General features: G+C 50.0%; 4 protein-coding genes across 4 annotated transcripts; 2 read left to right on the top strand and 2 right to left on the bottom strand.

The window, feature by feature from the left end:
- Positions 1–772: 772 nt before the first annotated feature.
- Positions 773–2,159, bottom strand: BDW47DRAFT_18775 (WW domain binding protein 11). Its single transcript, XM_024818403.1, has 2 exons — positions 2,143–2,159; positions 773–1,856 (listed from the first exon to the last, which is right to left on the bottom strand). Exon 2 carries the CDS (start codon positions 1,733–1,735, stop codon positions 806–808), a length of 930 nt encoding a protein of 309 aa, XP_024673013.1. The 5' UTR covers positions 1,736–1,856; positions 2,143–2,159; the 3' UTR covers positions 773–805.
- Positions 2,160–3,553: 1,394 nt separating this feature from the next.
- BDW47DRAFT_124926 (uncharacterized protein) lies at positions 3,554–4,243 on the top strand (the record flags this gene model as incomplete). Its single annotated transcript, XM_024816323.1, has 2 exons — positions 3,554–3,838; positions 4,010–4,243. The coding sequence occupies 2 exons, from the start codon at positions 3,554–3,556 to the stop codon at positions 4,241–4,243; spliced, it is 519 nt and encodes a 172-aa protein (XP_024673012.1).
- A 1,615-nt stretch (positions 4,244–5,858) lies between these two features.
- BDW47DRAFT_18743 (ribonuclease P Rpr2/Rpp21/SNM1 subunit) lies at positions 5,859–6,658 on the bottom strand. Its single transcript, XM_024818402.1, has one exon. It carries the CDS (start codon positions 6,614–6,616, stop codon positions 6,014–6,016), a length of 603 nt encoding a protein of 200 aa, XP_024673011.1. The 5' UTR covers positions 6,617–6,658; the 3' UTR covers positions 5,859–6,013.
- Positions 6,659–6,854: 196 nt separating this feature from the next.
- Positions 6,855–9,428, top strand: BDW47DRAFT_104074 (ATP-dependent RNA helicase SUB2). Its single transcript, XM_024812248.1, has 5 exons — positions 6,855–7,344; positions 7,928–8,338; positions 8,399–8,759; positions 8,811–9,068; positions 9,121–9,428. Exons 1-5 carry the CDS (start codon positions 7,092–7,094, stop codon positions 9,164–9,166), a joined length of 1,329 nt encoding a protein of 442 aa, XP_024673010.1. The 5' UTR covers positions 6,855–7,091; the 3' UTR covers positions 9,167–9,428.
- The last annotated feature ends 5,334 nt before the right edge of the window (positions 9,429–14,762 follow it).

Raw genomic sequence — 14,762 nt, 5'->3', positions numbered from 1 at the left:
TGCAGCAGACATCCGAAGAGATCCCTACCTTTTGGGTATCTAGTTGGCAGAATGCTTTTTGAAACACCATACATACCTACTAATAATCGCCATATTTTCTGGAGTTACGGGAGCCCGGTGGTGTGCATATTCGAAAAAGACCGCAAGCAACACCATGCTAGTCATTGGATGGAGCATATTTCGTTTTCTGCGTTGCATCTGTCGAATACTTCGCACGGAGAATACTCGTCTATTCTTCTCTTCTTCCCCAATTTCCTTTGTGTTTTCACGCCCGAAATGTCCACCTTCCCCTTTCCCCCCTCTTCACAGCTTTTCTAACCCTAGTCACTCGTTGCCTTTCATTTCCTTTTATCCCCTCTCCTAGATTACTTATCGGAGTTTTCCCGGTCCCCCTTCTTCTCCCTTTCCATCTCTTTCTTTCCGTTTTGCTTCCTCCTCTGTGTGAGATGGCGTCGGCTGGATCTTATCTTCTGGTGTTTGGAGTATGAGGGATTCTCAAGTACTATATGTACATACAGGTTTTGGAGTTCCCCTTTCTTTTTCTTTTCTTTTTGGCTCTCTGGGGAGTTTTGTAATAGGGTCATGGAATACTATTTCAACCATTTGCACTATCTTTTACATTTATCTTTGTAAAACTGCGTAAGACAGTGAGTGGCTTTCAAGGTAGCAGTCTACGCACACTAACGATATCATAACAGAAGTAAAAGGAGGAGTAAGGTAGGCATTGTCAAATTCCTAGTATACAAATGATATCATATTCATACATACCGTGATCAACCAATCAATCAATCATGAAGAAAGGAAGTTAAGCCTCCTCATCCTCCACCTCCTCGATCTGCACAGATCTCAACTCCTGATTAAATCGCCTTTCCTCTTCCTGTAGCCTTTTCTGGACCTCATCCTCATTTTCATTGTCTCCTTCTCCTTTATCTTCGCCTTTGTCGCCTGCTCCTGCGGCAGGTTGATTCCCCGGACCGGCCTGATACCCCGCCTGTTCCAACCGGTCCATCTCCTCCGGTTCGAGGAGCTTCCCCTGCCCACGGATAGAATCCTGCTTTGTGCGCACGGCGGCAGGGACGAACAATTTCGTGGCTTCTTGGCGGAGGTTGCGGATCTCGGGTTTGGCTTCGTAGACTGTTTTGGGGGGTTCGGCTGTGGATGGTTTGGATGGGAGGGCGTGGGGGCCTTGTGCCCCTCCACCGATGTCGTTGTTGGCACGTCCTTGTCGTCGTTGGTATTCTTTGGGGATGGGTGGGGGTGTATCGCGTGGCATGGGAATGCGCCGTACTTCTTCGTCGGTGGAGCTGCTGTCGCCGTCGTCGTTGACGAATTGCCCGTGTTCGTCTCTTCTTCGCTTTCCCAAGACACCGCCGCGGCTGCTGTCGCCGCGGCCGCGACCACGGAATGACCCGCCACCTCGACCACCACCACCACCACCCCGTCCGGCGTCGAATTTAGGAGCCTGCTCGCCTAGCGCCTCGCGGGCTTTCTGGACAGCTCGCAGATCGCGCTGTAGCGCCTCGAGGAGTTGCTGGTCGCGGGGGCGCAGTTTCTGGCCTGATTCTTCCGTCGCTTTGATGTCGTCGATTTGGCGCTGGATGCGGTCTGGGTTGCGGCGGCCGAGCTTCTCGTTGCGGCGGGCTTGGGCCTCGGCTTTGCTCTTTTTGAGCTGCTTTTGTTTTTCGGCTTTCCGCTGCGCCATGGCGGGGTTCATGGAGAGGTTGTCTTTGGGCATTGTGGTGGTTTGTTTGTTCGTTTCTCGTTGAGGGTGTTTTGTTCTGTTGACGTCTTGGATATCGTGGAGGGATAGTAGGTGCAGAAAGATAGTCGTGATACGATCGATGATTGGTTTACACCTGTACCAATCCGAGACCCGTTAGCCGTCAGCTCCAGCCGTCAATCCGTACGTTTGTTCTTGTCGGCCGCTTTCCCGGAAGGAGGGGCAGAGAGAGGGGATAGAAAAGAGGGAAGTGGGGTTGCGGTGTAGTCCACTGTCTGACTTGCTGCAGCGACCCAACGACGAACGACGCTACTCAGCCGGTGGGAATCACCGTCGAGCGGGGAGTCAGATGAGTGGATCGAACTCACAGGTCCAGAGCGGACACCGGACGGTTGGTGCAGGCAGTAGAGGCAGATGCGCACCGGGATTGGCCTCGCCAGGTTCGGGGATCGTCTCTGGGAGGTGCGGCGGGAGCTTCCAGCCCAATCAAGGCGACACGGCGCGGTCGCAGAGCCCCAGCCTCACGAGTTGGGCAGCGGGATTTCTGAACTGGGTTGTGGAGATTCTGGATTCTTTTCCTAGTGGGGAAGACTGAAGACTTTCAATTGACGGAGGGATGGCTTGATCGGTGGAGCAAAGGCGTTCGCAATTGCGGCGGACGGACCGTTGGGGTTCGCGCAGTCGATCGGAGGTTGAATCCGTCGAATCAGTCGAATCAATGGAAGGATCGAGAGGGTCCAGAGTTGACAAGAGGATAAATAAGAGAAAAGAATGGGGAGACTGGATTTGAAGGGAGGACGAAGTGGATCCTGAACGGGTGATGTTGGTTGGAGAGAGTGAGGAGGAGAAGAAGAAGAGCGGAGAGAGAAAGAGAGAGAGAGAGAAATGGCAGGAAATGATCTGCTATCAAACATGATCATCACATATTCCGACGCTACAACCACTGGATCTCTCCATCAAATGAATGCGATTATCCTTTAGTTTGATCCTGTATTCTAGGAAAGACATATATACCTATCTTCTGGAATCATTCAAGACCAATTCTTCTTCTACACTGCAGATTCTCCTCATCTCCGCATCACCAACATCTCTCCTCTTCATACTTCTTTCCTTCTCTTCTTTCCTTCTCTTCTTTCCTTCTTCCTCTTCTTCTCTCTCCTATTCTATTGCTTGTTTTTGTTCGCATTCTTTCTCCGATCAATCCATTGTCTCCCTCTCATCAGAGACAACTCGGACCTCTCGCGCCCTTCATTTGATAGTCAGATCTCCCAGTGTAACCCCCCTCTGGACTCTGTTGGTTAGTCTGGTCGCATTCGATTCGGACCCATGACAAATCCTTCTTCTGATAATTGACGGCCTTGGATCAACCAGGATTTTGACTTTGGTTGGCGCCGACAATCCGTTTCCTCAATCGGGCTTGTTCGTCTCCCACCATCATCCCTCCTTCGTCGGCCTTTTCCCCTCTCATCTCTCTCTCCCCCCATTTCCCTTTCCCAATGACAGCCTGACCCTTGGGATGGGAATTCGTGGTCGATCTTCTTTCGAAAATTCATAAATTAAAGAAACCGAAAGAAAGGAACGAAAGAAAAGAAAAAGAAAAAGAAAATAATCACAAGCGGGAAGACAGACACCCCCCCCACACACCTGATCTCCCCCCTTCTCTCTCCCGTCTCCTCTTCTCCTCACCTTCTCCTCCCTTCGCCTTCTTCCTCCCTCGCTGGTGTCCGTGGGCTATCATCATGACCTTCGGTCCGTTCTGTCTCTACACATCGAGTTCGACCGGCGCTTGCTAGACTCCCCGTCGCGGTTGGAGCATGTCTCTGCCGGAACCAAATGTCCGTATCAGCCTCGATTCCCGACACCTCGCTTGGTCTCACCTCCTCCGAGATCCAGATCCTCCGCCAGCAACAACAGCTCGCCCTGCAGAGTGGCCATGTCGGCAATGGGGGTCCCAGAGGCAGAGGCACCGGGCGAACCAGCAATTCCAGTTCGCGCGCCACCAGCGCCGCCAGCGCCGCCAGCAGTCAGGGACGATTACTTCTGGATCCCATGAGCTTGCGCGCCCTGTCGCATCAGTTGGATGGCTTACAAGAGCAGATTCGGAGTCGCATCGACTTTGTATGTCCTTCCTCTCCCTTTCCCTTCTGTAATCCGGCTTTCTTCCCTCTCTCGCCATATCCATCCCTCTCGTCAACCTCTCCGTCGCAAGTTCCGCGCGGGTTTCCCTGTGTGCCACAACTGCCCGTCATATTCCCCCCTCCATTCTGATCAGAATCTAATACCCACCAGCTGGAGGAGCAGATGCAACTATCCATCCAAAACACCTACGATCGCGCCGGAAATGTCATTCAGAACGCCGACGCCGAAATCGCCCGCACGCGAGCCATCCTGGCGTCTGTCGACGACCTGGAGAACGAGCTGGCTAAAATCGGACATATACGAGAAATCGTGAAAGCGTATCGCGCGCGGATCGAAGGTCTCGACCAACGTCTTGACCAAGCCGCCGCCCGTCGCCGACGATGATTCTTCGCTCCCGACCCTCTTCCCCACACTACCTCTCCGACATACGACATACATATCCTCTGGAATATGCACGACAACCCGTGCCGCACATTGTCCATGCACTCGGTCGATTGCTTTTTCCTTTTACCGCTATTCTCTCGCCCTGGAGGCGCTCCGCTCACCCCTTGACCACTTCTCTTTCTCCGCTTTCTCTCCTTGACCGCCACAACGGGATCGACACGATCGATACCATCTTCACTACGGCTTCGACGATCTGAACATTCCGTGCAATGTGACCAGTAACATACGATGGAAAACCTGGAACAACCAGAAATGAAACACGAAAAAAAAAAATTACGACGGATGGTTGGATGGCATGACAACCGCAAAACAACAAAAAAAAAACATATACCAAATGTATCCTCACGGACTCTGTTTTATTACGACGGCATGCGGCTTTCTCTGGCAGCGTGCGTCCACTTCAGACCTAATGCTCACGCTCACGCATGGTGAGATGATTCGGAAGATTTACGATCTCGTTATTGCTTTTTTATGTGTTTCAAGCGCCTTTGTTAAAGATGGGTCTGAGTGCCTCGCGGCCGTTTGCGATCTTTGGAACCACCGGGCTTGGATGGGAAGAACATGGTGTTTCTAGCGCTGGAGTCCTCCCTTCTTTCGTTTGCTTTTTTAGTACTATTATTTTTTATGTCTGGTATATGTTCGTTTGTTCTGGGCCTGGATTACGTAGGTCCGGCGACTTGATTATTATGTCTCACGAGAACCACGTCTTGCTTTATGAAGTCCTCCACTTATTGTCTCCTCTCAAGTTGCGATTCCCCTCAGGCTGCAATTTGTGTTTTGATGTACTGCAATTCTTCAAACACCAGTGGTGTGACCCTGTCTATTTCTTTTTTTATCTCCGACAGACCACGTCCGTACCGAATATATCGTGGTAAGCGGAAGTATGGCTGAGCCTGCCCTGCACATGTCTCCCAAGGTTACCCCATGCTTTTTCCTTTCCCTTTTAGTTCGGGCTATCCTACACGCCAGTGAGCCCCCTAGAACAGCCTTGATACTTCTAGTTTCCGAATGGCCCCGCCGACAGCCTTGTCCGGGGTAGCATTCGCATATGATGTCAAAATCCGGTATCTGACGTTGTAGGGAACAAGGGTTATATTTTTGTCTTTTTTTGCCCTTTTTCTTTTTATCCTTTTTCCCGCTCCCATCTACCGGGGCTGAAAAGGGGACCCCGCATATGCTTTCCAATCATCCCCTTCGGTGGGGTGATAATCCCTCAGGTCTGGCTTTCGGGCTTTCTCTCGCACACCATAAAATCCAATTGTAGTAACACATGACCCCTCCCCCCGGCCTGGCGGGCTGGCGATGTCGAGCCGATCGCGTGGCGAACGGGATTATTAGGATTGTTGGACCTGCGTGAGTCCCTTTCCAACAGAGTAAAAAACCCGCAAATCGGCGTTTCATGTTGACTGAAAGAGTGTGCCAATGAGATTCAAGATCGACTCCCCCCAACAGTACGATCCATGTCCACCACACTGACGCAGGGAGGCCTCAGATGGAGGGTGGGAGGCAGGTACCCTCCCTGTTGCCGAACCCTAGCAGGGTGATAGACGCTTGTCCTCCCCGAGCCCAAGTCATATGGCCAGGTCCAAGCGCGGTTGCTAGATGGGGTGTGGGGGCGACAATCAAGAATAAATAAATAATAGCGTCGAAATAAATATTGATATTCATTTATTTATTTATTTTTCGATTTTGCCGAAGGAGGGTCCGAAATCAAGATTCGTCGACGACATGGACCTGCTTCTGTTCCTTGTCCTTCCGACGGTCTGGTAGTTTCCGGCTACGCTTCTCCGTTTGAGGGAAGCGCTTTTCCGTTTGACAGGTGCCGCAGCGGACGACGCGCACGTCCGCCCACGGCTTGCGGCGGTCCCGGCTGGCGTTTTGGATCTCCTGTGTGCTGGTGATTCCTGGGGTGAGGATTGTGTCGCAGCGCTTGCAAAACGATCGTTTGACGTCGATGGGGAGCCGGGTTCGGGTCTTTAGGGAGACACCGCGCATTTGGGAGATGTAGTTGCGGGAGAGTTGGGTTAAATGCTGAGGGGTAGTAGTAGTAGTAGTAGTACTAGTAGTCTTGTGGCTATTTGCGGGGTTTTGGTCGGTGAGGACGCCGGTGATCTGGGGGACAACACGTGCTGCATTGGGGGATAGGTCCATGTCGTCCTCATTGTGGTCGTTGGGAGTGCCTCTGGCTGGTGGTCCTGGTAGCTGAGCTGTTGACTGCAGAAAGGCAGCGGCTTTGTTTAGATAGTCCAGTCTAGCCCGAATGTGACTGTTTGCGCCGCCTGTGTTGGCTTTCTTCGCCTTTGGTTTGGCCATTGTGTAGAGTGTCTCTGGCCCAAGACCTCTGACAGGACCCCGTTGACCAAAAGATCCAATGAGCTATTATTGTCGTCATGTTGGTGGAGAGACGATAGATCGAAAGCTGGCAGAGCTTGCTGGAATCGCCGCTAAACCCATAAGAGACAGCGTGACTAATCCACCTGTGCACGTGATCACGCCGGACTCAGCCTCTCCGCCCATCCCTCGCGAACCTGCAATCTTTCTTTCCATCTCCATCGCCTTCCTGACGCCTCTCATCCCGACCTCAACGACCGTTCAATTCATCACAGACGGATTGGAAATCGTGTTCTTGTGGTCATTTCTGTCCAACCAGTTGGATTTTTCTAATTTTTCCAAGTCTGCTTCGATTTCGACCTCTAACTTCCAAGCTTCCTGTTGCCTTGGCAAAAGACGCGCCGCGACCGTTAGAGTTTTTTAAAACCCCCGTGCCATTGTAACAACTTTCGCCAACATGTCTCACGAGGAAGATCTCATCGATTACTCCGACGAGGAGCTCCAGACCACCGACGCGGCGGCGGCCACCACCACCGCGGCCGCTCCCGCCGCCAATGGAGAAGACAAGAAGGGCGATCTGACGGTGACTGGCCGTCCTGACAAGAAGGGTAGCTATGTCGGTATCCATTCGACCGGTTTCCGCGACTTCCTGCTCAAAGGAGAACTCCTACGTGCCATCACCGATTGCGGTTTCGAACATCCATCGGAGGGTTAGTTCATCACATAGTTCTTTCTCACAAGCCTCCCTCCATTGCTCCATGTTCCAACGTCCGTCCATCTCCGCGGGGAAAAAAATCAATAGTCGCTTTATTCTTTTGAGCCACGCGTTTTATCCGAACCTGTGGACGGCATGAGGATGTCTGCTCGGGATGTCACAAGACTAGTCGCGCTGCGTGGGTCGCGGCACACGCTCCTGCGACTACCGTCTGTTGCTTTTGCCATGGCAAATGACCGTGAGACCGGTTTCGCCAAGACTTCCAGGTTCAAAGACCTGTAGCCACGTCGGGCCAGTCAGGACAAAGATCCCTTCAGACGAGATCTTCTACTTTTTTCCTAGACGGTAGACGTCCTCGTGCCGTCAGCAGCGAGCTCGCGATAGAATCATCGCGTGCTGCATGATTGGCTGCCTAATCGATATCATCTTGTTTTTTTGATGGTTGAGTGCAGACACCGCATCTTGTTCGCCTGATCGATCACTCGGGGGATGGACGGACTTGGCGACGCGATTGCTTTTTGATTTTCAGCTGTTATGGATCGAGTGCAAGTCTAACATAACATTTCGCCTTACCACAGTCCAGCAAGTCTGCATTCCCACCGCCATCCTGAATGTCGATGTTCTCTGTCAGGCGAAGTCCGGTCTCGGTAAGACCGCGGTCTTCGTCCTGACCACCCTTCACCAGCTGGAGCCCGTGCCGGGCGAGTGCTCTATCCTGGTCATGTGCCACACCCGTGAACTGGCCTATCAGATCAAGAACGAGTACGCTCGATTCAGCAAGTACCTGCCCGATGTGAAGACGGCCGTTTTCTACGGTGGTACCCCCATCCAGAAGGACGTGGAGGTCCTGTCGAACAAGGACTCTTATCCCAACATCGTTGTCGGTACCCCCGGTCGTCTGAATGCGTTGGTTCGCGATAAGAAGCTCTCCTTGCGCAATGTCAAGGCGTTCGTCCTTGACGAATGTGATAAGATGCTGGACCAGATCGGTGAGTTTGTATTTCTTGCGAGTGCGACTTCGCGTGTCTAACCGTTGCGTTCTCCTTCAGACATGCGCCGCGATGTTCAGGAGATCTTCCGCGCCACTCCTGCCGACAAGCAGGTCATGATGTTCAGCGCCACCCTGTCGCAGGACGTCCGACCTATCTGCAAGAAGTTCATGCGCAACCCCCTCGAGGTCTACGTCGACGATGACACCAAGCTCACGCTGCACGGTCTGCAGCAATACTACATCAAGCTGAGCGAGGCGGAGAAGAACCGGAAGCTGAACGAGCTCTTGGATAACCTCGAGTTCAACCAGGTCATCATCTTCGTCAAGAGCACCCTTCGTGCGAACGAGCTGGACAAGCTGCTGCGCGAGTGCAACTTCCCCAGTATCGCCGTGCACTCGGGTGTGAGCCAGGAGGAGCGGTGAGTATTTCTAGTCGGATAAGCGAGGACGATCTGGCTAATAGTTTGCAGTATCAAACGCTACAAGGAGTTCAAGGAGTTCAACAAGCGTATCTGTGTGGCCACCGACGTGTTCGGCCGTGGTATCGATATCGAGCGGATCAACCTTGCCATCAACTACGACATGCCCGCGGACGCCGACTCCTACCTGCACCGTGTCGGTCGTGCCGGTCGTTTCGGTACGAAGGGTCTGTCGATCTCCTTCGTCAGCAACGACGACGACGAGAAGGTGCTCAAGGATATCGAGAAGCGATTCGAAGTTGCCCTTCCGTATGTACCTCCTATCAAATTGATATAGCTTACCAGAAACTAACGATACCAGTGAATACCCCGAGGGCGGCGTCGACTCCAGCACCTACATGGCTTAGAAAACCGGTTAATATCTCAAGATTGTATCTGGCGAAATCTGTCTACGTTTCATTTTGCAGTCCCCGTTCTAGTTTTTCCTTTTCGTTTGTTTTGGCGTGATGGCTCGGTTAAAGTTTGTCTCCCGTTGTCGTTGTAATGAGGCACGGTCCAGGGCCAGTGCTCATGGTAGTCTTAGGTGTATTATCAATGATTCGGCAGTTTGTCTCGGTAGATCAACTTAGATCAATGCAGTAGGAACCCATAACCTGTATAATACCAAAAGATTGGTCTTAATGCCCATCCTGGGAAAATTATACAAAACCATATCACGTGTTCCTGTTCCCCTTGCCTCGCTCTACCTGTCGATTGCCCGATGCTTGTCCAAGCTGGCTCTGTAGATGCGAGTCTCCTTCTACTTCCCGCATACACCTCACTCGCATTCGGGACCGAGTCACTACTCGCCTCGTGGTTTGGCCTTCGCTTATCTCTGGTGTAATATTGTTAAACGAGAGGGCGACTTTAGAGACGAGAGTTGTCCAGAAGAGTCGTCAGGGATAACGTAGTCGTTATCGGTGATGATCAACCATGTGGTTCGTCCGCCCAGTGGTTATAGGGCATGGCAATTTCACAGATACAGTCTCCGACTGGAGTTAGAAAGGGTAGAGAAAACACTGCACTCGCGGCAAGAGACTAATGCGCTAATCCAGCTTGGTTGTAGTGAATCACGTTGGAGTGAGTGCCATAAATCTAGCTCCTTGGGCTTTCCGGGTCTTGGGCTTGCTTGAATGAAGAAGAAGAAGGATCGTTTAGTCGTACGTAGTAAGAAACCCATACTTCATATTGGAGATGTACATGTAAGTATGATATCTGACCTAAGTTCACCACACCATGCATGCTTGGTTAGTGATGTCAAAGACAACAGCGAGGTCTAGCTTAGGTATCTTAGGTAGTCAGTGTCTGACACTGTCTGGCCATTCAACATGATAGCGATAGTGATAGCTTGACTGACCGCCTGCGGGTTACAACCCTGTAGGATTGCCCATCAAGACATTGCAGGCTCTGAAAAGCTCATGAAGTTAAGTATGAAGCTAGTCACATCCGCTGCTGTGAGGTGTAAGGTATCGGGATGTCTGGGGCTCACCTCCACGGAGAGAGAGGGAAACAATATAGAAGACAAGAAAGCTATAGAATCTCTTTGTGGTGTTCCACGGACTCTATATTCACTGGCTAGGTCACCAGATTGAGCGCAGGTACATACAAATTGGCATTGAAGGCACCGGTGGTTACTTCTCACAGAGAAAGTCAGTGGTCTACATAAGTCTCTGGGAATTAGAGTAACTGTCTAGGAATGTGCGGTATGAACGAATATGCTCTTCAGGAAAATAAGCAAGGACAGAGGGTAAAGAATCCCACTTCGGCCCAGTGGACAAGCCTCTTGAAAGTAACCCAGTGTACCAGTGTCACTTTGAATTTCAGACTGTCCGGCTAAGCCCGTGTTTGATTTGAGATATAGGTGAGAAGATCAATCTTACTGCTTACTTGGTGCTTGCTTGTTGCTTGTGTTTGCTTGGTTGATGATGGTGGTGTGGGCTTGATAGGGATTGGATCTTTTTTTCTTTGTTTGGGTTTCTCTGTCAGTTTGCTGTGATTATAATTTATTGATTGGATAGAGAGTATGGAGTACTTCGCTTGATCATAGGTTGAGGCTACTAATTCTTTGGTATAACACTCCACACTTGAGTATCTAGGTACTTAGGTAGAAGTGGAGATTGTACCCAGGCACGGACGGAACTGACTATCAATCTAATTTGATTGGCTTGAAATTAGACAGGTGGTGTTTAACAAGTGTACAGTCTGCAGAGGAGTAATCTACTCCATTACATCTCCAAACATATAGATAGATAGGCGTGAGCATATCAGCGAGGTCCTCAGAAACTAACAGACACACTACTCATTACCATCAAAACAAGCATGCCATGCTAAGAACCCTCAGATCTCAACAGCCCTCATGGCATATATCACAGACTCATAACAAGATGCATGCCCTTCCTGCGCAAAGCTGACGATCTCTCAGTCTGCATACATGCCATGCAAGTTCCGCTGCCGTATCACATATCACATTTGGGGAAAAGCCACAACGTCATAAGGATCTAGTGGTGTGAGCATTTGCTCAGCCTCACCTGAGTTGGCAATCTTCAGCTGATGGAATTATGATAGCTTGTTTATACTTTTTATTTAAATCGCATCGAGAATGGCCTCGGAATATAAATATTCCATAGCTTTTCCTGAACAATACCTTATAGTATAAATTACACACTGGGTGTCTGGTACTGGTACGGGCCATCCATGGTAGCCAGAACTTTGGATGAATGATATGCTGATGGTCTGCATCTCAAGTAAATCCAAGAAAATTAAGACTCGGTGTTTCTTTGTCAAGCACTAGGCGGGATCATATACAGAAGGTCCAAGAAAAACATGTGTTTACCTTTCTTCAAAGCCAGCTCAGTACTAGATCATGTATCTTATTCAGCTTTCATTGATTCCAGAGGCGTTTTTGCCATGATCATCATGGCCAATCATGGACTTCCTTATCCTCAGGGCGCTAGGATTCTTTGACGCGATCTATCAGGACTTGACTGGGCTTGAGTTGAAACAGATCCTAAGCTCCCTTACTCGTCGAGAGCTGTGGCATAGGGCAGCGATCAGCAGGCGACTCGCCCATTTTGCATTTGGCGTTGGCGCGCGCAGAAAAGCTAGATGTTGGCACCCCGTAGTCAAGTTAGGGGACCGCCAATGCACCCCTACGTGGACGCCGTCGTGAATATAGAATGCCCTCATGAGACGTGTGCTGCCCCGGCTTTTGTTCTAAAACATCTCTACACCATTGCAATTGGGAGGACCACGTTTTGACTTCTCCCAACATGTCTACAGTCAACATGGTCAAGTACTACTTCTGCAGGAACACGCTGCCGGATAATCCAGCCGACTTGAGAAATATGGTGGCTCTGGCATATCAAGAAGCGCGAGATATGAAACTTTATCCGCGGGCGGTATTGATCAGGTGAGAGACGGTATTGCTCATCGGAGTTCCTGCTTGTTTGCTGCGGCGGTGGTGGCTGATAGTTTCTCCCATCTACACTGTAGGTCCAAGCACCACAAAACCACCACTATCAACGGCAAGGCCGGAGAGGATCGAAGGGTTGGCACTTGACATTTTGTTACAAGGATGACGAGCAGCTCAAAAACAACACGTATACAGCGTGCCATGGGTACACGACTTCTGGAGTCAACACACATCGGAAACAAGCCAGACTCGGTCAAGCGCAGATACTCGAAAGGCGCCAGTGTATGATGGTGCTGTCGCTGCTGGTATTCTTATTCGAAGCTAGCATCAGTTATGGTTTGATCTGTCTGTCTGGAGTCTAAGTCAGCATCCTACTTGCCATGCAGAGGATTTCCGTTGTTTGGAGCGTTCTCTTATTGTTTGCGCTGCGGGTCTTTGACATTTATTTCTTTACTGGTCCACATTTGATAGGGTGCAATTGAGTATTGGTATAGTAGACCTGATTCTCATGATTACGTGGGTACTACACTGGCTGCTTCAGCTACCTGGAATATGGTAGCATATCAAAGTAAACTTGAGCGTAGATCTACTAGATCAGGAGCCTCGGTTCATTGCACCAAGAGATTTTTACACAAGGACAAGTGACACGGGGGCTGGAAGTATGAAACACAGCGTGTACAAAAGATACCAGTCGTCGGATTATCCGGTATTATACAATTCACGGTCTATACAAAGAGGACCGCCATTGTCTGCTAGGTGGTTGGTTGGCTCTAGGATCTGGGAAAAGGACTTCTGAAAGGGCTTCTAGTGGTGATCCGGTACGGCAGACAACTCCCATTCCTTCTCCGTACATTCGAAACTCCAGTGTACCCCATAGTTCGAAGTTAGGATATGCGCCGCACAGCGATCATCTCCTCAGGGTCCAGCCCGATAGGAGCAAAGATCGACTTGATCTGCGCGCAACGAGGAAACGCAATCCAGCCATTCTGATTGGTGTATTAGGTACCTTTCTATGCGCATTCGAAGGGAAGTTATAAAAAAGATAATATCAAATTGAAGGGATGAGAATGAAGGAGAGCAAAGAAAAGTAAAGAATATGGGGTAGGCAGTGGAATTCTTTGGATTGCGGATGGTGAGGGCTCCGGATTCGGATAGATGCGGTGACTACTATTATGCTGACTTTATTACGGAGGAGAAGGAACGGGGTCGGACGCGGTGGAGTTGTTAGTACCTATCGAGGTATGGTAAGCTGATTCAGTTATTATTATTATAATTATGATGATGATTTGACTTGATATTATCATATTTGTATGCGTACTCCATACTGTAAACCCAATGCGATAATGCCATTGACGGTCGCATCCTAACCCGACAAGGAAACACACCGGGTTAGGCATGTTAGTCATCACCACGCCGGTCTCAGTCTCTGAATCAGTTCAATCAGGGTTCTGCGTTGACGGTGATTCTTCTTCCGTCCCCGATTCGGCAAAAACCACTGGCTTGAGGGTCCGCGTCGAGTAACAATCGGCAAGGCTCTGAGGTCAAGATAGTGTAATCATTGGGTCGATCTACAGACACATTGCATCACCTTCATGGCACCACGGAGTCGCCCTAAACAGTTTCGGGTTAGGAGGTAGAAACTTGGGGCGTTGATCTCCTTTAGTTTCCCTTTCTTTCTTGTTTTTTGCTTCCTTAGTCTTCTTTGGAGAGGTGATCACTGACGGCATTGAAGCTGTACAGATAAAATTATGAATGGTAGCTTATTCCGACAATTATCATCGGGAGCTTGATTTGGAGTGAGCTCATGATGTAAAGGTATAGAAATACTCCCTATGTACCTGGGGAATACATGAAATTAAAACTCCCTCGCCCAGGGGCCAGTCCAGATCGATCGTGGTGGGGCCCTTCTCTCCCTTGGTCACTGGTAGATTGATTGATGTTCTGCTGTCTAGGGTTGACGACTCCCAAGGAGCGAGGCAACTTTGGCAGATGCGACGGACGCGAACGGTCAGCAGACTGACAGTGGATCTTTGTGCCAACTGCCAACACAGCCGAATGCAGGCACGGCCGTAGAAGTGGATAAGCGATGAGAACAACTGTTCATTTTCAAGAGTTTCCGTCAGTTTAACAGTGGACATTGGACAAGCTGCAACCGTCGAGCATAAAAAAATTATTATACCGTGTACACCGCATACGGGTATAGACAGTCAATACCGCGCCGGTTTTGAAGCTGGAAGGAGAAGGAAGAAAAAAAAAAAAAGAAAATCAAAAACTGAAACAGGATCGCCCGATTAAGTAATATAATGGGGTTTTTGATCCGTTCGTCTTCAATTATTGGAAGAGTCCTTTTCCAGACCCCCACTGCTGATACCCATAGATAGAAACAGGAACAAGCGGACGCGATAATGTGATTTGCTTATGACCCACACCACCAAGGAAGGGATTCGGCCCACTTGTCCTCCTCGAGAGGTCTGGACCATGGATTCGTCGATGGTCTGGTATTTTTCTATTTTTTATTATTTTTTATTCTGATTTGTGTTTACAGGGGTGCT

This window comes from Aspergillus candidus (assembly GCF_002847045.1).
Source record: "Aspergillus candidus strain CBS 102.13 unplaced genomic scaffold BDW47scaffold_16, whole genome shotgun sequence".
Lineage (NCBI taxonomy): Eukaryota > Fungi > Ascomycota > Eurotiomycetes > Eurotiales > Aspergillaceae > Aspergillus > Aspergillus candidus.
Note: the sequence above shows the minus strand (reverse complement) of the source record. Positions and strands in the feature narration are given on the sequence as shown.